The sequence below is a fragment of the Podarcis tiliguerta genome (genome assembly GCF_965153285.1).
Source record: "Podarcis tiliguerta genome assembly, chromosome: 9".
Taxonomy (NCBI): domain Eukaryota; kingdom Metazoa; phylum Chordata; class Lepidosauria; order Squamata; family Lacertidae; genus Podarcis; species Podarcis tiliguerta.
The window spans coordinates 36,004,913-36,030,282 of NC_139542.1; the positions used below are offsets into that span (position 1 = coordinate 36,004,913).

At 40.9% G+C, this 25,370-nt stretch overlaps 2 protein-coding genes across 7 annotated transcripts in view; one reads left to right on the top strand and one right to left on the bottom strand.

Annotated features, from left to right (window-relative positions):
• Positions 1–8,338, top strand: part of HHIP (hedgehog interacting protein) — a 73,889-nt gene extending 65,551 nt beyond the window's left edge. Inside the window, exons 12-14 of one of the 5 annotated variants that reach the window (XM_083457306.1) lie at positions 1,335–1,483; positions 2,677–2,805; positions 4,462–8,338. In XM_083457306.1, the coding sequence (XP_083313432.1) occupies positions 1,335–1,483; positions 2,677–2,805; positions 4,462–4,586 (403 nt within the window). In that variant the 3' untranslated portion in view covers positions 4,587–8,338. Of the gene's footprint in view, positions 1–1,334; positions 1,484–2,676; positions 4,390–4,461 lie in introns of those variants that run through there. The other 4 variants (XM_083457307.1, XM_083457309.1, XM_083457310.1 and 1 more) reach the window with 4 other exon arrangements.
• Positions 1–25,370, bottom strand: part of ANAPC10 (anaphase promoting complex subunit 10) — a 118,737-nt gene that overhangs the window by 53,446 nt on the left and 39,921 nt on the right. The window contains exon 5 of one of the 2 annotated variants that reach the window (XM_083457642.1): positions 5,383–5,420. In XM_083457642.1, the coding sequence (XP_083313768.1) occupies positions 5,394–5,420 (27 nt within the window). In that variant the 3' untranslated portion in view covers positions 5,383–5,393. Of the gene's footprint in view, positions 1–5,378; positions 5,421–25,370 lie in introns of those variants that run through there. The other variant, XM_083457641.1, reaches the window with a different exon arrangement.

The window sequence follows — 25,370 nt, forward strand, 5'->3', positions numbered from 1 at the left end:
CTTCAGCACCTGAAGGTTTATTATTGTGTGACACTATCATAAGACAAGGTCCTCTGTTTATTTCATTACACGGTATTCATGAAAACTTGATTGCTTCTCTAGGTCCTTTGTGGTATATTACAGAGCTGCAATCCTAATGTGTGAGTGTATGGTACTGGGATATATGATTGCCAACAGACATTCTGAATGCTTGAATCTATAATAATCTGTGTCAGTTTCGGCTTCTGGGCTATATGAATAGATGGTAGCTTACATGGGAATTTTTATGAGATTTTGTTTTATGTGCTCCCAACTTTCTCCAGCAGAGATTCTCCCACTCTGTTTAAACTGGAGTCCGCTGTTGTTATCTTTTCACCATCTGAACCAAGCAGCGATCAGACAAGTTCAAACGTACATGTTAAAAATAAGATTAATTAAGCTACAGCAAACACAGGGGAAAGAAAAAGCAACATGTACAAAACTATTGGTTCTTATGTGAAATTGTCTATTAGCCTGCAAACACAGGTAACCTCCAGTTGCCTCAAGTTCAGTTCTGACCCCAGGTCCAGTTGTCCCTCCTGGTTCTCCTGTTCTGTGCTTGCTTCATTACTCTAGTTCCTCAATCCCAGGTCTCTCCACCTTCCACCTACACATACTTCGTTCTTTCTCCCTCTAACTACTCTAACTATAGTGGGTCATGGGTTCGAGCCCTGCATTGGGCAAAAAGTTACTGCATTACAGGGGTTTGAACTAGATTATTCTCATGGCCCCTTCCAACTCTATGAGTTAATGATTATTCTTATGATGTGTGTAGTTCTATACACTGGTAGGTAGGTAGGTAGGTAGGTTGGATATGTGCATGCCATTTTAGTCCTACATATATATCTCCGGTAAAAATATTAGTAAGAACTTCAAAAATCAGTAACACCATTATCATTAACTGCTGATACTGGTGTGCTTGAAATGAGATTTTAAAAAAGGATGGCAACTTCATTCTTATTAGCACCTAAACTAATTTTTAAAAGTTCTGTTTTTACCAAGATAGCAGAATGTCCAAGAGGACTTAGGAGGAGCTATTGAACTGTAAAGCAGTGTGACCAGGCTTCTATGAAAATATTGTTGCTGGCTATAACGTTTGCTGAATAGGATATTGTTCTAAAACAGTGGATTTCATCATCCTAAAAACTCTTAAAATGTATGCAAGATATAATTTTCCACAACTTCATAAACTGTTGCATGGACCATTTTAAACAGCTTTCTTTGGGAGGAAAAAAAATGAATCCAGTCTATGTGTAAACAATTTCTCTTTGACCCTGACTTTTAAATACGTATGTTGCCTGTATATTTTTCTACAGGCCTTTAGTCCCAGAAGAATGCAAAAGAACAGCTCTTCCTGCCCAGATATTGACATCTGAATGCTCAAGGCATTGTCGAAATGGGCACTGCACTCCCACGGGAAAATGCTGCTGTAATCAAGGCTGGGAAGGCGAGTTCTGCAGAATTGGTTAGTATTCCGTTCACAATAATTCATGGAAATAGCAAGCTTCCATCAACTTCTGACAAAAGTTGGGGGGGGGGGTTTAATCCATATATTTTAAATTCCTCATTTACTGAAGCTTCTATCAGCAAGCAATGAATGGGTGGGAGGGGAAGGGAAATCACAAAGAGCAAGAGACTCGGAAATTTGCTTTCATCAAATGACATGTGTGCATTTGATAAACTGTGCCAAAGCTATCCTGGATGTTGCTCATATGTAGTCTGTTTGGGACCACTGGAATGAAACGACACACATCTGGGGACTAACACTGTCACCAAACATAAACATTCATTTGCCATCCTTCAAATGCTTCTCCATGCCTTCAGTCAATTTATCTGGGCATACAAGAGGAGCTAAGCTGTGGAAATAGACCTGGAGATGAGAAAATGGAAGTGCGATACAGGTTAAATGGGGAGAATGAGTGAGGCAAGGAAACCTCTGAAGCATGCAACCATAGACTCCTTGAGGGTCATCTGTCTCACCATACTGTTCAAAGACCAGAAGGAATTTCCTAAGGTCATTCTGTTCAAAGGAGATATTCTGACCACCACCACCTGGCCAGCTAAGGGCAATGCACTCCAGGAAGGGTTCCTAGTGAGTTATAACAGTGTCTATGGATGTAAGATGTACCCTGTCCAAGAGTCTCTGTTGACCCTCCCAATGCTCACTCTGAATGAGTTGGAGCAAAATAAAACATCATTTTTAGATTAATTTGTACATTTCACAGCCATATTTTTTATTAAAAAAAACAAAACTTAATTTTAAAATGGAGCTCTTGATGGTTAGAATTCCTTGCAGCTCAAGGAATTTCTTTACCAAAGAAAAATACAATTGCAGACCATATGCAGAATAACAGTTGATAAGAATGTGGAAGACTCCCTAAATCAGAGAGATATTTTCATGAGCAAGGTATTCTTTTACATATTTCTGTTATATTTTTATCCAAGTTTCTTTTCCCATCCCATAATGTATCACGGCCTATTTTATATTCTGAGAAACAGACAAAAGCACATGGTTCATTTTTTGGGAAATAACTAAATAAATCCATACTGCTGCCATTATGATAGAGAAATAGTTCCCATTTTGTACATATGGATTTTTTTCCTGATTCTTGGGAAAGCCTCTACATAAGAGATTTTTTGTGTGTGTTTTTTTTACAGCAAAATGTGAACCAGCCTGTCGACACGGGGGTGTCTGCATACGACCAAATAAATGCATGTGTAAAAAAGGATATCTTGGTCTTCAGTGTGAGCAAGTGGATAGAAACATCCGAAGAGTGACAAGGGCAGGTATTCTTGATCAGATCATAGACATGACATCCTATTTGCTGGATCTAACCAGCTACATTGTATAGTGTCTGGGACTTATTTGGATACCACATTTTCAATGGGCATTTGTTTTTCAAATCTTCTCTTCTCTTCTCTCTCTCTCTCTCCCCCCACCAAAAGACTCTTGTCCTGCTTTGAAACTCCAGTGATTCCACTGGGTTTGTAGATCTGCCTTTTTACCTTTTCAGAGAAGCAAAAACGTACAATTCACGCACAAACATCTGGTTGCATAACTAGTGGAATTCCAAAATTATATTTCCTCATGTGAAGTAGTTTACACAGAAATGCCACTGTTACCACAAATAATTTCCAATGGTGTCAATATGAATTATTTGATATCCCACCATTTTTTGTGTATAACTATCTGAGTATAGCAATCAGAAAAGGAGTTTTGAAACTGTTGGCCATTATTAAATTTTGATTTTAACCATGGTTAATATATTTGGCAGGTGGATTCAAATGACCAATTGCCATCCAATTCATGTAACAATAAACACATTGGTAATTTTTTCCCCTTCCATTAAAAGCTGTTCTCCAGGATGGGAGAAGGGTATTGTAGTAAGAGCTATTATCCACTGGAATCTTCAAATGAACAAATTATGACGTTAAAATTGCAGTTACCATATCAAAAACATGACCATGTGAATCTACCCCACCGTTTTAAGACAATGTTTCGGAACTCCTGAATGCATTCTTATATAGGCAATTCATTGTAAGATTGTAATCTACACTTCTATCAATGTAACAGACTGTTATGCACTTAACTACTTTATCTGGCATAGATGCAAAAATCTGGCTATCGCAGCTTAATTTCCACACTGTTTCAAGTTCTTCATAATTAAATTATATCTGCATATTTTAAAACCAGTCATTGTAGAAGGTCTGTTTTTTTGTTTTTTGTTTTTTTGGATTTTTTTTACTGAATATCTTATTTAACAATGGGCACTGGGTTTGTGTTACATATTTATATTATTTTATTTTAATTTTTTATAATATAGACATCATCTAGATGAACAGCTTTGCCATGTCCTGTCAAATACTAAAGTTACATTTTTCTCCAAATTAATTGGAATGACGGGGAGCGAAAGAGCAAACACACTCTTTAATGTGTTGTGGACATAATGTAGAAATGTATCCTTGTGTCAGCCTTTGTTCGTAATCGACGGAGAAACAGCTGCAGCCAATCAACCAGTCGCTGCAAATGTTGATAGAGTTCTTTCCACTATATCAGGACTGGCCCATTTTTATATGGTATATGAATTTATTGCAGAATTCACATTGAATGGAACTTCACTGGATGGGAGCTCACTTTAGCTAAAGTCTTGCCTGTGTTAAGAGGACACTTGTACAAATCATTAAAATTATGATTATTGCCAAATATGGTTCAAAATGTAAATGTTTCTTGGAGAGTTAACATAATGCTGTTTCCTTTTTGTAAATGTATCAATAAATTTGATGTACATGCTGTATTCAGAATTGTTAAAGTATTGATTAATATTGGAACTATAGGATCACCCTCAGAATTTAAAATGCTTATTCCTGCAATACTTGTGCTGTAGTCTGTGTGTTCATACTTGCGGTGTATATCAATTTCTCTTTGTGCTATTGTTTTTGCAGAGAAGTCTTCCCACACAGAGAGAAGGGAAGAGCAAGGGTGCCCTTCGTCCCACAGTTCATCAAACACCTGTTCCTCCTACACCAACAGTGTGCAATGTTTTAAGCAATGTAGCCTGACACTTTGACCAAACATCCCCAGCCTCCTTGACAATGGTATCTGTAGGAGAGGGAACGCATTTATAAGAGTGAGTTCTTCAGTCACTAAATGAAATCAAGCCATATTTCTTCATAAATTTTAGTACTGCTGCAATTTGTAAGCAAAACGCAATAGGTAAGCTGTTGGTGTCCAAACATCTGTTTTAGAGACAGCAGAAGGAAGCAGCGCCTGCACTTGCCATCCACCTATGATTCCTCTTGGGTTTCAAGTGACCTCCTGACAAATGGAAATTGGTTGAGAAATCTTGGTCGAGTGCTTAGTGAACAATGGGGCAGCATTAAAAAGTGCATGCATAATTTTGCACAATGTAGATCCAACTGACACTCTATTCAGAGAAGGTTCAGGATTAAATGAGCATGGAGACCAAATTACCCAGAAAAGGGTGGTCTCTTCCAGTCCTGCTAGCACGTCATTGGCTAAGCAGTGTGACAAATCTCGCAATGAACCCTGCAATAGCCTGCATCTGTAGGTTAATAGCAGCCCTTTGTCTCCATTGCTTTCTCCCTATAGTCTTTTTACTGAATCACATCACAAAAAGTTTTACAATTAAAAAAAAATGTCCTGGCAACCATTTTTGTACATTGACCTTACCTTCTAATCTTCTTTTATTCAACGTGGGGGTGGCATTAACAAAATGTGAACTTCTAGAGAATGAGGCAGCTGTCTAAATCTATCAAATCGTGCTGTTTTATTACACATTACACTGTTCACATAGCTTTGCCAAAGTAAGAGTGAAGTTACTGCAACGTTTACAAGCAACTCACATTTAGATGATTCAAATAGCTGGTATTTCCATGCAGACCTGGGTGAGGGAGAAAGAGAGGGTTTTTTTCATAGCTAGCAAAACTTCATCTATGACAAGCAAATATGTTTGGTTCCTATGTTTTTCAAGCAATTTAAACAATAGAAGGTAAACTGTGGTAACAAGAGCTCAAGGCTGCATTCTTATAGAAGGTTAAAATCTTGAAGTGAGTAAATATGTCAACCACACACGTTGGTTCATAAAAAAACACAGGGATATATAATAACTGAAATCATGGCATTATTTTGTTAGTGATTATACAAAAAAACACAAAAAACCTCTTGCCAATTTGCAATAACTAATTGCAGTGCAAGTGGCAATGACACAAAGTCTGTTTTATAATATTGAACTGGAGTAGCAATTGAAACAGCCCAAACTACACAATTAAAATATTGAATTGGAATAATATGGAAAGGGATGTGTTTCTGTGAATGTCTCCTACAAGTGTATAATATAGCATGAGAACTCCCTGATGGAAATAAATTGTTTTCAGTAAATTCACTGAAAAACTAAGCTGCATATTTATGAAAAGCACCACAATTATTGAAGAAGTCAGTGGATGACTTCAAGCCTTATTTCTAAAAACTGCCCTTTAAGCCTTAAAAAGAGGCTTAGCAGAATATAGTAATTACCTTGAGTAATGGCATGCAAAAATATGTAAATTATTTCTGTGACAATTTCATTGCTAATTAAGCTCACACCATGGCAACTCACAATGCGACCCTAAAAATGAAGTTTACAATGAAACTTTTGCCCCCAGTAAAAATTAAGGTCGGTGGGGCAATCAGTTAATAGGCTCAAAGAAGAGCATATGACTTTTGTACTTGGGCTCAAGCTTTTCTTTCATCAGCCTCTCCTGGTCTGCAATTCTAATGAGGTTTTTTTGAAATATTGTCTTTGTTTCCACAGCAATGATATTTTGAGGTAGAAAGTGCTCTCGTGCGTAAAAAACTCTGCATATGCGTATATCTACTTACGAAGTTGAATGGATTTCAATAATTTTATCTCTCACCTTTAAAGAACAATGCAAACAAGAAAGCTCTTATGAAAAATATTTAACTAATCATGTATAAATAACTATAGCAACCATTAATCAGTGACAAGCTAATATTTGTGTGTAGACCCACTGGTCTGCCATTACATGACTCTTGAGAGCCTGGATATGTGACAGAAATGTCACAGTTCTTGTGATATTAAGGTGCCATCATTAAGCTATTCTCTAATTAGTTATAGCAGGCCTGTATATTTTCTTCCGTCAGCTGACTATTATGTTGCATGTCCAGGGCATACGATTAGGCCAAAAGCCACAGACTGGCACTCAACAAAGTCCACGTTAAAGGAACTGCATGAAATTTGGGGCATGTCTATGTATGTTGTCTGGGATTTATATCGCACCATGTTCCATATTCCTAGATAATTGGGGACAGGGTTGCAGCCTTAAGGGCTAAAGTTGTACCACTGAAGGTGCAGAGATCAGTTGGTACAGTCAAAGGTAAGAGAAATCTATGGACGTAGAAAGGCCCAGGCTATCAATGGAATTATCATAGAATTAAGTACTGGTAAGCAAAACATGGGCAACTCTATTTCCATTTATTTCCTTTATCTATGACTGCTCAAAATAACTGTGTCCAGAACTGCAGAGGGCTGCTGAACCCTTACGTTCCAAGCATGCTAGATTTTCAGGGCTCAGCTTCCTACACTGATGCTGGGTGGGATGATGTCAGTACACTTCATAATAGCAGGGTCTGAATATGCTGGTCCTGTGCTGGGTGGATAAATTATCTGGGTCTCACTCCACGCCTCTCTGGTGCTTATGCCCTTCAGTACCTGACTGCATAGTGAGGAAATCATGTAGACAAGAGCAAAACAAAACCCATTCCTGCCCCACTCTCAACTGGCACCTATAATGGCATACAGAGAGCAGTGGTTCTGCCCTTTGTGATAAGCTAGACAATGCAGTGTTTTGGTTTTCCTCATCATTCCTTATCACAAGACAGCGTCATCTGTGTGGAATGTTAAGGAAACAGCAAGGCTGAGGTTCCCTTATGTTCGGAGGCAGTAATGCTTCGGAATACCAGTTGCTGGGAACCACAGGAGAGGAGAGTGTTATTGTGCTCAAATCCTGCTTAGTAATTTCCCACAAGCAACTGGTTGGCCGCTGCGGAAACAGGATGCTGAACTAGATGGGCCTTTGGTCTGATCCAGCAGACTCCTCTTATGTTCTTCATCACACTAAAACAGGGCTCTGCTTTTCTTGGTTTCAGCTCTTTAGCATTCCTAGCCTAATGATTAATCTGTCAAGCAGAACAAAGAGTAACTCTTACTGTTTTGAAAACAAAGCACCAGTACAACAGGATACATGCAGAGATATGTGGCTAGTCCAGTTAGGAGGAGGTCTGAACAAATGAAGGCGGCAATCCTATATCTGTTCCCATGCCTCTGGAGTAACAAGCAGTGATGTTCATAGGTCCATTCCTGTACCAAGCCTGCAGATCTTGCTCAGCACAACTTCCCTGTAACATGATAATTTGCAGGATTGCATTTACAAGGAGTAAGGGATGGCTTTTTATGGCATTTTTACGATTTAAAAGTTTTCAATTATTTTAAAATAAGTGCAGCTCTAACACTGATTTCAGATCACACATGATTATAGATATCCTCATTCTATATGTAGCATATCTTTATCACACTAGTGTATATAGACATCATAATGTTATCAGCTAAAACATGGGAGACGTGTGTTTGAACAAGGAAAAAAGGAGCCATAGCTGAAGTCTTGGTTTCCAATGCTACACAACAAAGCCTACATATTGTTAATGAAGTTTAGTATATTACATATTTGTATTTCTCCTTCAACTTTTCAAACATTGTCTGCTTGCTTATATAACAATAAAACATCTACTTTTTAATCTCTCCAAGTATGTCTGCTATATCCCTCCCCACTCCACAAAATACATTTAGAATTTTTTTGGTTGGGGGGATGACTCTTGAAGGAGAAGGATGAAATTCAGTACATTTGCCTAGGGTTGCAACTGAAGCCCAGTTATTAGTCCCATGTTTCAAACTAAGCAGATCTGGGCCTGGTCAGTGCTCAAATGGAAGACTACCTGGGAACAGGTATGCCACCTTGGGTTCCATGTTGGGAGAAAAGTGGGATATAAATGCAAGAAAATAAAAAGCAGTGAAATGGGATTTAGCAACAGCAGCCTAGGCACGTCTACTCAGAGGTAATTCCCATTGAATTCAGTGGTATTGACGCTTAGGTAAGTGTGCACAGGACCCCAGCCTTAATGTAATTAACCCACATGCTGCTGACTCAATGAAAGCACATTGCAACCAACTTTTGCTATAGTCAGCTGTAGCTCAGTGGTGGATCACATGATCTGCAGACAGAAGGTCCCAGCTTTAATCCCTGGCTCCTCCAGCTAAAAGGATCAGGTAGCAGGCAATATGAAAGATTCTACATGTGACCCTGAATTGCTGCTACCCATGACAAATAAGGCCAAGCTAAGCTAAGCAGGCAAGAGCCTGAGCTGGCACAAATCAGGTACCCCTTTCCCTTCTGTTGCAGTGTTTTATTTTTCCTGGCTGTGCCCATAGCAGCTGCATGACAGCTGCAGCTTTTCCACCATGGTTATGGAGAGAGGTGCACCTCTGCTTCCATCCAGTTGCGCCTGGTTATTATAATATCAGAGGGAGGACCAAAAAAAAAAAATGTGTTACACTTGATAGGCTCTGTTGCACAGAAAAGAACTCCGTAAGGCTCAGGCCCTAATTACTCAGCATATGGTCCTGCCATCATGAGCTGGCTTTGCTTGCTTTGGTGATTTATTAAGAAGTTACAAAAACCTGCTGACATATTTATACGTCTTGTAATTAATATGCACCTGACCTTTCATTTTTGTTTTGAAGAACTTTGCACATGGGTTTTACCTCAAGTCCTGGGAATGCTCAGCTGGCCTCCATCCTGCAAGCCACTGCCTTTAAGTAATCTCATTGAAATGAGAGACGTGCCAGGATGTGATTTCAGGATGGTGTCCATTTGGAATAATGAGTCTTTCATTCCATCAACACCTCCAAACAACATCTGGGTTATATTTTTCTTTTTCAGTAGAATTGTATTTAGGATTTTTTGTAAAAAAAACCAATCTGTCTCATGGGAGCGTTTCAGGTGTTATGCTGTCTGGACGCTCATCGCCAGTTGCCAGGAAGGGTGGAGTCACCTGATCAGCTTGGAATCAAAGGATTTGCATTTGGGACCCCACCTCCTCACAATATTACAAACGAATGGGTGGAGATTACACCTGCTAGGAAACGTAATATTATTGCTGCAGCTGCAGTTTGTAATGGTCACAGAAGGCTTTGATGGCTCCATTACTCAGGAGGAAAGGAAATGGATTTAAAAAAATAAAGAAGTATAACATGTTACATTTATATTCAATAAAGTCTGAAATTTACAAAAGTGAGAGAAAATGTAGTTCAGCACATTGGGACTCATGCATCCCTTGAATGCTGGTGGATTACTGTGAGGTCAGACCCACCCTGAGAGTTATTTATGAACTGTGTCATCTTGCAATTCAAAAACACCAATTGCTTATCCTGGCTGTGATCACAAATGCACTTGTGCCAGTGAAGTTTCATTGACGTTTACAGGGATCCAGCAGCTCAAATACATTTAGGACTGCAAAAAAGGAAGGCCAGGAGGACTGTAACCATATCTGGGCATATGCCACCAGCTCAAGCTAACACTAACATTAGCTCCATCAATTGCACTGTTATGACAGCTACTGACTTAGGGGATCTAATTGGAGGTGGGTATCTAACTTAAAGATTCAGGAATCAACATGCTGCTCTCATTTCTTCTGTTTCTTTGGCTTTAAATGTCTCCACTTTACTGTTCAAACTGACATTTATATATTTGCTAATTAAAGTCTGTAAAACATTGCTTACTTTGATGAACCACGTATATGGTATGAATGATATTTGTGAGGTTACGTGGCAAAAGCTTTCGGCTGTCAGGGCTCCCCCCCTCAAAAAAGTGCCTACAGGTTTTAACTACTCCAGGGCACCTAACATGCAGGACCTGTGTCAACCTCTATAGTATCCCCTCTGGTAGGACGGAGCTGAAGAATCACCCTTCTGATACCAGCATTGCTGTATCTGGATGGCACAGGGATGGGACAGAATGGTGTTCAGGTTAGAGCTGCATGAATGAGCCAGAAGGAGGCTTAACTGGTTTGGCTCCACTAGTTCACCTGCACAGCCCCAACCTTGCCAACCCACCCTGCCCCATTACCATCCAGGTATGTTGTAGGGATGCCAGTAGAGATGGGTGGCTCTGCAGCTCTGCCCCACTCCAGGGGAAATTTTAAATAGTGGGTAGACTTAGCTTCCTGGTGTTACTCGACTGCTGGCCACAAACACTACCAGAAGGAGGGCATACACCAGGGGGTGCTCTACCCGGGCTTTCCCAAAATTGGAACCATCCCAGAAAACAAGCTGCGGACATTGCACAGCCTTCCCACTCTGTTTCACCACCAGTCCTCTTGTCCCTTCTCCTTTAACTGCCACCTAAAGCAGGCAAGTACCCAAAAGTTAGGAGGAACCTGCTTGAAGGCACAGCCTACCAGTGAAAAGTGGAGCACCATCTCCGGGAAACGATTGGCAGCATCACTGCCATGTTAGCAGTGAGGAGAAAAGGAGCAGCAGCAGCAGCAGCAGTGCAGCAGATGCATATTCTCTGCAACAGCTAAGGAAGTGGACTGTGGTCCATGAAGATCAAGACTCTTCGATGTTAATCCTGCTGTAGATACAGCTACCACTCTACAAAAATGTAATGTGATGAATGTAAGTTCTCCCTTGTGTGGCTCTCACCTGCCTCCTTCCATATTTCCTTTGCTTTATGAAAAGTTTGCCTTATACTGAGCTGGACTATTGGTCTATCTAGCTCAGTATCAACACGGACTGGCAGCAGGGTTTCGGATTGGGTGTATTCCCAGCCCTACATAGAGATATTGGGAATTGCACCCAGGACCTTCTTTATGCAAGGCCAATATTCTACCATTTCCCAAAGTGATCCAAGGTGAAGATTCCTTCCGTCTGCTGTAGCATCAGAGTACCTAGGGTCACATAGTGCCAATCCCAGGCATTGACTAAGGCATTGTTTGAATGATGTGAAGCTTGTCACATTGTGATAATTTAAGGACTCGCAATGTAAGCATTGTCCCATGGGTTTATCTTAACCAGTATGTCGGATGGTGAATTTTACAAGAGCACTAGCCATGAGTTCTTCTTCTTTATTAGTAGGTTCATCACATCGCCATACATGGATATTCCACACATTCATTTCAAATGTTGCACCTTGTTTTTTTACAAGGAAGATATATCTGAAAGCTAGCATCAATAATAATGTTGTATGGGTGAGATCAACTATTTGCTTTGGGAGCTCCAACAACACACACAGAACATAGTCCAATGCAGAGGAGTCACATTGACCTTACACCATCACTTTTCATAGAAATCAACAGAAAAGACTTCTTCAGCAGTCCTATGTTCTATGCTATGAGTTTAATTGAGGCTTCCATAGCTGCAAAGAGATTAGCTTTACCTGTTAGTGTTTTACACATATCATTAACAGGGAATTTTCTTTTGTCCTCTCTGTTTTGCCTGAGAACTTGCTTCTAGGTACCATTTTTGGGATGTGTCTTCAGCATAATGAATAAATGTTGCTTTGAGAAGGATCAGATGCTTTTGGAGCATGGAAATGGAACATATTTTCTCATTAGGTTAATTAACAGCTCTGCTTGGGTGGTATAATTGGGTATAAATTTTCCTCATACCTAAAAAGGATTTTATTTTTATTATGTTTTCTGGTGTCTTTAAATTTTTATGGCTTCAACTCTGTTTAGTCTGCATGTAATCCTTGAGAGAGAAAACCCAACATTTAAAAAAAATTAATAAAAATAACAGTTCCTTTTCTCCAAACTGGCACTTATTCTATTTTATGATCCTTTCTGTATTTTCCCTCCTTTCTCCTTAGAATTTGCATGCAAATCCTGAAGGAGTAGTCCACAAGTCAGGGAATTTATGATTACATCGTCAAAGTAAACTTAAGCAGGGTGATATATTAAACCTGACAAGATGCTGCTCATTAATCTTTGAAATATAGCCAGGTGTGAGGTAGTTATGAGAGACTTCCAAGCAGGGAAAGCGTAACGCAGCACCCAGTGGTGGGGCTACATGGAGGGCTCCCTTACCTCATGCAATGCTGCCTGGGTGGGGACTGGGAACTGGACATCACTCCAGAAAAATTCAGTTGGATGGAAGGAGAAGGGAAATGTCATGCCTCCTTTTGCCAAGGGTCTTGCAACCCTTTCAATGTTTTGTTCCAATTAGGCTAGTATGGTCCAGTTGGCAGGATCTTGGCTTTAGGCCTGCTTTGTTTTGCCTTGACGAATTCCTCCATCTCCTCAGCCTTAAAAATGGAAATAACAGTGATTGGTGTAGAAGTTTTAGGCCTGATCTATATAAACTGATGATCATATTGTAGGAGCGCTAGAGTGGATTCCAGTCCATAAAAACTTGTGCCAAAATAAAACTGGGCACTGCCTTGAGTTCTTGGAAGACACGTGGAATTTAAAAGTCAATGCAAATAATAAATGTTAGTCTTTAAGATGGTATAAGGCTCATGGCTGTTAATGTAGGATTATGCCACATCAGACTATGGGTGAAGCATGACGGGGGGCATTTGTATGAAATGGAACCAGTGCAAAAAAAAACCCAAAACAAAACAATGGAATTTTGTCGAGTACAAATGTTACCATTGGTAAAATAAACATGTTAATCCAACCTTAGAACTAATGTAAGCATACAAGGCAGGTATAATATATAACCCTCTCATGTGACTGTATGAGCTCTAGAATACAGTCTCCTACCTGAATTCTGATGTGATGCAGTCCCATCATAACTGTGGGACTTTGCCTATCATTCTAAAAAGGAGGGCTAATGCATTATGATGGGTATTGGTAAGAAGATATATTAATTATATTAAATCCTCTATGGACCCACGTGTGTCTGTGGGTTAACTAACAAAGGGGAAATGGCTGGTGCCCGTTTCTAAAAACACAGAGCTATCACATAAAGAGTCCTGGTAGCAGTTTAAATCCTATTGTTAGGCAGATTAAAGAAGCATAGGCATAGACTATTAAACCTTCTTTTAATTCCATTCCAGCTGCTTGAGGCAGCTGGCCGCCTTCTACTCACATGCAATGAAATAGGCCACACTGAAGTAAATTAAAAAATGCTTTACTTACTTAATCCAAGGTCACAGTCAGGAGAAGAGGGGGGATGTGACCCTCTAGCAATTTAGAACTCTGTGGTCCTTAACCCCTTCATATACTAACTAGCATTGTTAGGTTTGACTGCAAGTTTCCATACATTTAATGCACAACTGCACCATAGAAACAAAAATTACAATCAGTTTATAATCAGCTATGCTCTACCTCCTCTGTTGGAGGCAATATGCCTCTGGATACCAGCTGCTTGGAATTGCTTTTGCACTCAGATCCTATTTCTGTTAAGCATCTATTACTCCCACTATGCTTCTACTGCATGCATTCAAGATCCAGTTGAATCACCACTGACTGTATTTTTTTGCATTTCATTGCCATTTAATGCCAACCTCCCCATTTTTACAATGTATTTGATTTCCAATTGAAGATTGCACTTCATACATCTGATGAAGTAGAGATTCCAGTGGTCCATAAAACATATGCCATAACAGGTTTCTTAGGACTTTAAGGTCTTGGCACTTTTTGCTACAACAGACCAACATGACTATCCCTCTGGAAAATCTTTTAATGGGTTTCTCAGAACACAACTAAATTGCGTTATTACTCTTCTGGTTAAAATAAATTAACATTTTTTTAAAAAAAGCTATTTACCCCTTGCTTGCATGCATACATACAGCTGTCCTTTACCATTTCACATCAAGTTAAATGCAAAACCTCAGGTGAACCAAAAAATGTTTTCTGAGCAGCTGTGGAAGTTTGTCATACCTCTGCCCACAAACTATTTCCCTGCTAAGAAAGCCAAAGCTGTCATGTTTTTAAAAAATGAGTTTCTACTGAAACTGAATCCCTGTCTAAACAGAGAGGTTAACAATTTATCCCTCTCTCTGTACCCTTCCACTTTGATTTTTATCTCAAATATTAATTTTTGTTAAGACCACCCATTCACTTCTTTAAGGTAACTTAATCCTGAGATCTCTCATCAACATCTACATCTACAGACAAGTCAAACTTCCCAAGCAGATTGAGAGCACATTTCATTTTTCCATCTGTTGGCTCTTTTTGCATCTGACTGCTGAATATTCTGCATTTCAAAGCCATTATCTGGCTTTGAATTGAACCCAACAGCATTATACTTAATGCTTAAAATCTCTTTAGGAAGTTGGTTTATGCACAGACATCTCTGTGCTTCTAAATATTATTTCAATGAGCTAAAATTTGAATGCAGGGGGCCTGGGCTTTGTTCTCCACAGCCACAAAAGCTCCCTGGGTGCCTTTTTGGCAGATCACTATCTCAGCCTAACCTCTCTCTTGCTGTTTGGCTGTTTGTTGTTGTTAGTCACCTTCAGAATGTCAGTATTTTCCAGGAGGGATTCAATCACATGATGGAAATTCAGATTTGCACAATTAAAGTCGATTAAACTGCTCTGGAACAACAAATTCACTTTTTTTTTAAAAAAAAAAAATGTGGTTAGGAAAGTGACAGTGAAGTGCACAAGTAGATGTGGGATAAACAACTGATTCATGGACAGATGTACAACCATCATCCAAATTGCAATGAAATCGGAATGAATACTCCTTGCTGTATACCTTCCACATAAATCAAGATGGATACTCAATAAACAATTCATCTGTTTTTATTATTTGAGTGAAAATAGATTGGGATGATGAGCCTGCAATCCTACCTCCACTTACCTGAGAGTAACCCTGCCCCCCTTTAATTCAACAGGACTTTCTTCTGACTTACTTACATGGTTAGGGTTGGACTGAAAAGCACTAATTCAGTAAAATCCAAGTTACAACAAAGGAGGGTCACTCTGCATGTTACTTTTGACAAAGGAAAATCGTCTGATCTTGATGAAGATTGGCATTCACCATTTCACGGATCCTGGCTAGCATTTCTTCTGTCCTAACATAGTAATGCCTGATGTCACTCTAGCCCTGTTGAGTCACAATGTGCTCTACCATTGAGCTATGACAGGGATCACAACATGCATAGGAGACATGGGGGTGAGCATCAGCCTGTTCCAATGCTCCCCCTATGATAATACCAAGGTTGCAGGTTTGATTCTTGTATGGGACAGCTGCAAATTCCTGCATTGCAGCAGGTTGGACTAGATGACCCTCAGGGTTGATTCCCTCTTCCCGGACAGCAAATGAACTTATGTGATGTTACATTCATAAGACTAATGTAAAATCACCTCCTGATGACCTGTCAAAGTGAAATTTGAACATGCAGAGCTGACTCCTCCACCTGGCTTAATTTCACTAGTCTTGTCAACATCCTTTTTTAACTCTACTTTAAACTCATCCGATATTTTGTCCATGTGGTGATTGCAAATGTATGCTGATATGCCCCACAAATAAACTGCAATACACAAATAAGCCAAACAAGTTGTCCAATAGAAGTCCAGTTTAAAAAACAAATGCTGTTCGTAAAAACCACACACACACACACACACACACACACACAATAACAACAACTCAAATGTCAAGAATCTGCCATCCAGAAATAAAGGCTTATCTTCACAGAATCAAACAAATTTAATTTTTTTAAAGCTAAAATTCAGCTCTCTGCAAATTATTCTCTCTCTACATTGCTAAGTAGCATTTGAGGATGGGATACAGATAACATCTGAATAAGTTAAATGAACTATAGCATTTTTTTTGGTCTAGTTGTTGGCAGAAACCGCGTATAATGGCTTTCCAATATTGCTCTTCCTGACAATCTCTCTGTGTCTCAATGAAAGAGGCATTGAGGAAGGCAAGAGAAACGGCTAAACAACAACACCTAAGAAGCGATGAAGCTGTAGAAACAGCTGCGCTGCATGCGCTTGGAGCATGAAGAGGAGCAAGAAGGGTGAACCACAGCAAGTTTTTCAAATGGGCAGAACAGAAGAGAGGAAGAATGTCAGGATGTTCCCTTCAAAGATCCGCTCCTTGCAGGCAGCTGCTTTGTCAGTGATGCAACAAAAGTAACTTGATCATTTTTATGTATTACTGATGAGTAAAACAGCTCAGCATCATTTTATTTTATTTTCGAGAACTTGATACATGCCTGTTATGTGCATGGTGCAAACAGAATTATAGAAAATGAGTTTCATCCAACATGACCATTCTTTGTCATATTAACCATATAGCAGAACAAACAGAACATCAGTATTCCCTATATAGGGAAGTTTTTCATGTTTGATGTTTTACTGTGCTTTAATAATTTGTTAGAGTTAGAAGCCACCAAGAGTGGCTGGGTCAACCCTGTCAGATGTGTGGAATAAGAAGAAGAAGAAGAAGAAGTGGCTCACCAGTGGTTCATGGTCATACAATGCTGTAAGTTTCCAGAGGGTAGTGATTATTACAATGTAACACGGATGTTGTTGCACTTTGTCAGGGTTGAAAATACTTCCAAAATGGGTTGTATTCTAGTGCAGCTGTTCCACTCATGCAACCTACTTGCGCAATGGAATTTCCCCTCTTCTGCTTTCCCCTGTATTTCCCCACACACCTTCAAAATCTGTTGCAGAGGACTGGGGGACTCTCCAGAGCAGATGTTTGTGGGGGTGCCTGGATTGGAAAGCAAGGGGAAGTTCTGTTGCATGAGTGGAATCTCTCTCTCTCTCTCTCACACACACACACACACGCGCGCGCGCACACACACACACACACCAAGCAAATAAAGCAATCCCCACATTTGTAATCCAAGCAGCTGTCATATGATTTAGAGATTTTAAGGGTGTTTCTAGATTGATGGCTCCTCCTGTGGCAAAACCACAGGTTTTGACTACCCACCTGCAGGGAGATACTCTATTCCCCCATTTTCCAAAAGTGGACAAGGTTAGCCTTCAAGAGTGAATGGCATTGTTTAATTGTACAAGATCTTCATTGTAGCGCTAGAGAATGTGAGTGAACAGTGAGAGGTTGGTAGGGGAAGGTTTTAATTGTTGAAGGGCATATTTTATATCTTTAAAACTATGTTTGGACCATTACTAAGGCAGGAAATGCAAAGGAAAAATATCCAGATGGTGTTTTGTTTTTATTAAAATTGTGATTATTAAAATGTAAGTCACCTTGAGCTTCCTTCAATATTCCTAAGAGGTACCAGTTTTGAGGTGTTGGTAATATACACATTTATTTAAGTTTTATGGATTAATAATTTGTCTGAAAATTGATTAGGTAATCAACTAAAAACCTCGACTCAATGAGCAGCTGTAGTTTGCATTTAAGTTTCCCTGTAGGCCTATAGGGTTTTTTCGCTGCACAGTTGTGGCCCACAAGACCAATGGATGACTTAGGGAGAAGAATAAAGGGGAGAGAAAAGAATCTGGTACAATGGTCAGGAAAGTCCTACATTTCCAAGCTGGAGTGACTCCTCCCCACCCCTGCAACCTATTACAGGGCAGACACAAAGCCTTTCTGGAGATGTCAGATATTTCACAATGCTTCCTCGTCAGATGGTCTTTCAGTGGTGGCACAAGGCTTCTCCGAAAGAGAAGGCGTTGGGCTGTAGTCCATGGATTGAGACAGAAAAATTGATGCTGGAGGTGTCCCAGGGTTGCTTTGAAGTTTGCCTTCTGCATGAAATGGAGAGTGGCAGTTATGATTGGCTCCATGTGACCGGAAAAGGTGATGATAACATGATTTATGAGCACCAATGCAGTGTAACATATATAGCCAATGATACGTTGTGGCAAATTACACAAGATAGTTGTGTGGCTGCCTTTCCTAAGATAATAATGAAATCATGAGCCTTTTGCTGTGTGGGTTGGGAAAGAAGTCTGTGAAATGTTAATACAAGCTCTGAATGCAGAGCCACGCAAGTTGCTATTTATTTTGCCCTGCCACTTGGAAACCATGCCTCTGACTTCAGTGGATTTGCTGCAGCCCAAATATCAAGCTGAGCTAAATATGAAGATCTTCAGTGTGAGAGGAAGCTCCAATAAAGCTTTCCAAGTAAGAAGAAACAACTACGTTTGTCTTTTGTAATACTTTATGCTGCTTTCAACCGCAGCATCTTTCCACGGGAACTTTTGATCTTTGCTAATTGGTTGCAATCTGCATTCTGTTTTCCCTTACGAGTTGCACTTTCAGTTATTCCTTCTTTCCAGTCAGATTCCAGATGTTGTTAGTTACCCTTTCCCTGTATCCTTTCCTGAACCTCTGCATTATTTCCTTACACTTACACACACACACCAGTTTTCAGGTATAATTTATCACACATTCCTGAAGACTGCCCATGATGGGGAACCTGCAACCTTCCAGATGTTGGATTCCAACTGCCATCAACCCCAGCCAACATAGTCCATGGTCACAGATGATAGGAGCTGTAGTCGTGCAAGATCTGGGCAGCTACAGATTCCCCACTCCTGTGCTATACAGTAACGTTCATCAGCAGAAACTTCCAAAGTGGCTTACACCTTTTGTGAGAAGTCTTGACTCTTCCAAATGCCCATTTTCAAGATTAGCTCAGGGTTTATTCATTAGTTTATTACACTTAAATCCCACCCTTCTTCCCAGGAGCACAAGGCTATCTATCTATCTGTCTTCAGGTAGGTAGCTGTGTTGGTCTGATGCAGTCAAAATATTTTTTAAAACATTTAAAAAATGCCCAGTAGCACTTTAGAGACCAACTAAGTTTTTTCTTGGTACTGTATAAGTTTTCATGTGCATGCATGTATCTGAAGAAGTGTGCATGCACACAAAAGCTTATACCAAGAACAAGCTTAGTTGGTCTCTAAGGTGCTACCGGACAATTTTTTTCTATCTATCTATCTATCTATCATCTATCTATCTATCTATCTATCTATCTATCTATCTATCATCTATCTATCATCTATCTATATATCTATATCTATATCTATATCTATATCTATATCTATATCTATATCTATATCTATATCTATATCTATATCTATATCTATATCTGTCTGTCTGTCTGTCTATCTATCTATCTGGGTCTCCAGCCACTTCCCAGTCCCAGACCTCCTTAGCTTCAGCAAGGTGGCTGCATTATATACCTTCAGGTGACTTTGAAATGTCATGGAAACATAGTGGCTAAGCTTCTTATGAAACCTTTCAGGGAAAACAGAAAGTCTATTGCAAAACATAAATGTAAACTGTGCATAAAATTCAGCTGCTAATTGGAATACTAACTGTAATGGGGAAATGGGGCATAATTGTCAATGGGTTGTGCCCATTTTTATTCCTACACAACTAACTTGGGTCCATTAATTTCAAAGGGTCCAACTCTAGAGTATAACTTTTGTTGGATGCAACCCAATGAGCCTTTCCTACAAGTAGAAATAGTTAGGATCAGGTTGGAAGGATGTCACCAACAGTACCTGATTTTGAAAAGGCCTGGAGGATGATGCAAGTGTAATAAATAAACAAGGTGGCTACGAACCGAGCTTTGATCTAGACAATAAACACTGGGAACAATACAAGGCAATGGCTTAGAGAGCCATGTGGTGTAGTGGTTCAGTTGTTTTGACTAGACCTGGGGAGACGCAGGTTCAAATCCTCACTCAGCTATGACGCTCATGTGGTGACCTTGAGCCAGACACTATCTCCAAGCCAAAGTTACTTTACAAGATATAATGGAAGGGGACCATGTACACTGAGCCCCTTGGAGGGTATAAAGCTAATAGATGATTCTATGAAATACCTTACATAAATTGTGAGCATCACTAACGGTCCTTGCTGCCAGCTGGTGGGAGTGGAGGAGGTCCTTCCTGGGTGCAGGTACAGCAGTGGGTGTGGTGCTTTGTCCTGGACAGGCTGTTGGTTCCTGCAGCCCAGGCTGACTCTGGTTTTCTACAGTCTGCAAGGGCCGTCTACATGCAAAGCAGAAGTGATGGGCTGATCCCCCTCTGTCTCTCTTCAGGAGGGTAGCAGACATGCAGTTTGCCATCCTCATCAATATGCTGGGTGTCACTTTTCTTCATCATCCTATATGGCTATAAACAACCCCCGAAGCAGGAGGGATATTGAGGGGTTGGGGGGACTAATCCCCCACCTCACAGAGACAGAGGCCTCCAGCACCATGAAGCATGGAGACCCTAGACACCGAAGCCCTGCTAGGCAATAATGGCTTGATAAAAAAGAGGAAAATGTCCCTTATCGCCTTTGTCAAGACCTAATATGTGCTTTAAATGATTTGCTCAACTGTGTTTTCCAGAACCCACAGCAATACAGCATGTTTATATATTGACTCTCAGCCAGAGCAGCTCTGCTTTGGAGGCCTGCTCTGTCATTGGCCATTAACAAAACAAAATAAATTTCAACTGAGTAAGGTAAGCCAAGTAGAAACCACAAATCAGGAAGGCCACTGGCTTAGGTTGTCTTCACTGCCAAAGCCTAATGCGATATATAATGGAAAGATAATGAGAGGTTACAGTTAAGTTCTACTGTGCTGCACATAAATGCTGGCAAGGCAGGAGGGCTGGGCCGATCTTCTCAATCCTTAAACAAACATTTGATTCTGTTTCCCCTGCTCCACTTTCCCACCACAGCGATATGCCCTCCCCTCTAGTGACCTAAGCTTCTTTACTCCAGGGTGGGGTAGGCTTAGGTCCTCTTTGTTCATTTACCGCTCTGCTTCTTTGCTCCAACCCATTCCAGATGTACCTAGCTTCCAGCCACACCAGATTCTGGATATCCTGAAGGAGCAGGAGGAGGAGGAGGAGGCGGCCATGAGAAGCCAACATCCTGCACTAGCATCACATTCACTGGCTTGCTACTTCTCCCCGCAGTTTATTATTCATAGCACTAGCGGGAGGGCAAGGTGCAGGCTGACTCACACAATGGCATGCCAGAGCTGTAAGCTAATACCAATCCACACCCCCAGAACTGAGAATCAGATCTGGATTGGGTCAAAGCGGTCAGCTTCCCTCCAAGTGAGAGCTGGGGCCCAAGGGACTCGCTGCTCAGGGCTGCCGAGCTCAGTTGCTATCACCAAGTACAAAACAAGGGACGGAGAAAGACTTCTTCCAACTGTTTTGGAGAAACGCTGTATTTCACAAAGCTTCTGTCAAAGAAATTAAGGCTGATGCTTTTAACAAATGGGCGTGTGGGGCTTGAACATCCTTCAGGTGTTTGCAGCAGTGGGGTGGGGGAGGGTGCTGAAGAAAAACATCAATACAACCAGAGGCAGATGAAACAGATTTGAAATAGAAATCTCAACATCGTTTATTATTTCTGAGTGCTTACGGTTTGCAAAGCAATGCAGAGATATAAAAGTGGGCAGCCTCTCCTGTACCTTTACCTTCTCAAACTTTTCAAATCTAAAATAATCTTAAAAGTTTTCCTCCCATTTAAAGAACAATGCATAATAATGATGAATATATGATTGTCATGAGCCACTGCTTATATCACTCTCAGTCTGCCCTGGACTCCTTTACTTATTATTCAACCTCTGAATATTGCATAAAACGTGTTCCCACCTGGCCTGCAGCAGCATAGCCCCAGTAATAGTTCTAGGGAAGCAGAATTAATCTAGGATGGATTTGGTTAGGCTACTGAGCAAACCTGGTTAGCTGCCAGAGAAACTGGTACAAAAATAACTTGAGAAATTATAGTAAATTTTGAAGAGCTCGCTTTGCATTCTAAGGGCAGAGAGTGGAATACTACAGCTAATAATACACCTTTTTAAAGACAGGTTTTCCAAAGTCCATGATATACATAAATGCTGAAGTACAATAGAGACATGAGCAACCAGAATATTTCTCCCCCAAGTGGATCAAAATATTTCAACATGTAAAAGGTTTTATTAACTGATGTACCTTCATCTCAATATTATTATTAATTACAGCCACAGATCTTCACAGACCCTTTCTTCCCTGGTGGGAGAGCGCCATTTTGTGAGTTTGCCACAAGTGCCAAAATGTATTGGGCCAGCTCTGCTGGGCAGGGGGTACAATGTGGATCAGGAACACAGCACTGCAAATGGTTAAAGCCCCCATCCCCTCTATGCCACAGTCCCAAATCAGATTAGCTCCCTACAGAGCTGCTGTTTTAAAGAAACATCACATCACGTTTGGCCATGAAAGTTGGGTTCACCTTTGGAAAAACCATGAGGAGTAAAAGTGCTAGTTAATTGCACCTCTAGGCCCAAGAAAAGAAAAGAAACCCCCTGACCTGTCCATATGAGTACCATGCAAATTATACAAATTATGTTTGAAGGCAGTCTCCATTAATGTAATGCCTGCCTTATTCAAGACCTTGTCGTCAGAGGACCAGGGAATAAACCAATCTGCCTCTGGCAGGAACTGAGATTTAGAGCAGTACGTATTAATGTTATTTCCTATCCTAGCGTTGAAATCACCTGCCAGCAGGATATCCATGCCAGGGAGTTCTAATTCAGCCTTCTCCAAACATAGCTCTAAATCTTCCCAGATTTGTAACGAATGGGGAGGGGAGCCTATGGGAGGGATATATAAATTAAAGCAGAGAAAATCTCCTCCTTCCCTGCTAGAAACAAGTAAGATTTGTAAATTGTTACTTTTCACCCACTGCTGTTGCCGGGCCTTGCACTTTAGCTTAGTGGATATAAAAGTGACTAAACCACCACTAGGTCGGCCTCGGGTATTTGATTTTAACGCGGGGGTAACAAAGGCTTCGTATCCCTGTAGAGAAGGGGCATGGAGATCTAAACACCACGTCTCCTGTAGACATATGATCTGAAATTTTGTAAGGAAATCCAGAAGGTCGACATCGCCCTGCTTAGATAGCCATCCCGCCACATTCCAAGATAGAATGTGGAAATAGGGTGATGGTGGAAATAGTGGCAGTCAATCTCTTTTCCGGTGGTTTGAGGCTCCTAAGTTGGGCTCCTCCTCTTTCTGCCCTGCTTGGTGGTTCCAGGTTTGAGGTCGCTGGACCCTAGGTAAGTGTGATGGCTTTAACCGAGGGGCCAGTTGGTTGATATGTCCCAGAGGATCTTCGATGGCATCGTTGCCGATATGATGTTCAGCAGGTTTTTGGAGAGCAAGGGTTTTGCCGACCCGTATAGTCTGTACAGGTAGCAGGTCAACAGCTGTATCTTGCGTCGGTACTGTTAGTGGGTCAAAAATTGACAAAAGCTGTGGATCTTGGTTGCGTATTGGGCTTGGAATAATGGAAGCCTCCAGTTCCGGCATCGAGGCATATGAGGTCGAGAGCATTTCAGACTGGTCTTGCTTGGGTAGTCCAATGTCAGGCTCGTTGCACGTAGAGGCCAAGGTACCAAGCGGGGGGTGTAGGAAATCAATTAAGTCATTTGCGGGCAGGCTTGCCACTCCCTGTGGGGTAATAGATTTGCCCTTATTTGGGGTCCCCGGCTCCATTCCCCTGTCTATTTGTTCTTTGTGGCGCACAGGCCCAGCATCGTCACAGACAGCACCTGTCCTGGTGCGTAGTGGTGTACGGGTCAGGTTAGTGAATACCCTTGTGAAATAAATGTGCCATTTCCTTGTATGGTTTCTTAGTTTTAGAATCTTTGCAACGAGATGGGCAGATCTAAAGTTAATAACCATACGTCTCATGTAAGGTCCAGAAGGCAGCCATGTGATGTCCGCGATATCTGCGCGGCGAAGTGCCTGCCCCAGCAGTTGGGTCAGGGAATTTATGACCGAATGTTTATCCGCCCATTTATTATAATTCAAGGGGTGGTTTCCCACCAGTACTGCAAGTTTGCTGGTCTGGAGTTGCAAACTTAAGTTTTGTACTTGGTTGGGCAGGCATCTCACTTGTTTTTGTGCAAGGTTGGCCTGCACACTTGGGCAGGGGTGTGCAGAGTTTACAGTGTTGTTAAGCTGAGGAAGTGAGGGGAGGCAGCGGAACAAGCCAAAAACATTTTCAAGCTTCTTTTCGATCCCATCCAGCCTTTTATATAAGTTGGTGATGGTGTGTGTTATCAGCTCAGTCTGGCAAATTAGCAGTTCCAGTACCTCACGGTCCTTATTTAACTGGGCTGGTGGCTGGGATAGTTCAGGTGAAGTTTTTTGCAGGGACTCAAGAGTCTGTTCCCTCTGTTCCTTCATACACAGGCTCGAGGCTAGTTGTGGGCCATCCACAATGCCGGCAGGCTCCTCATGAGTAGTACTGGGAGCAAGAGCCTCATAACTGTTTGCTGTAGGGAAATTTCTACAGATCTCATTTAGGTCATTGTCAGGCAAGAAGTCCCTGATATTTGTCTGTTTTTTGGCAGCACTCGTAGCTTCATTAGAAAGCTGCCTGCAGCGTTTCTTCCCTCTCATATCAGCAAGAAAATAGGGAGGGAATTTCTCAGAACTGCAGGTCAGGGCAGGTTGTGCTGTTAATGAGCCCTGCTCCCTTTAACAGTCTTTAACTTCCGCGTTTTCTTGAAAATTTATGAGAAAAGTAAAGATAATCTGATCCATAAAACCATAGACTTCTAAAATAAACGCCTTAAGGCATCTTAGAGCCTTTAGGACCCGTCAAGGCAGATAGTCAAAACAAAACTTTACCGGGCGTGGGACAAGGCTGCCGTTCACGTCGCCATCTTGATCCGAGATTCGCTAGTTAATTGTTTTTTCTTTCCTTGCTGCTGATTGTACTATCTGAAACTGGTTTAAGATGCAAGACAATGGAGGACAGTAGTAGCATATCTTGTTAGAAGCCCTTCATTCAATAACTGGTTTTTTTTTAAAATGTAAGCATGCTGGCAGCT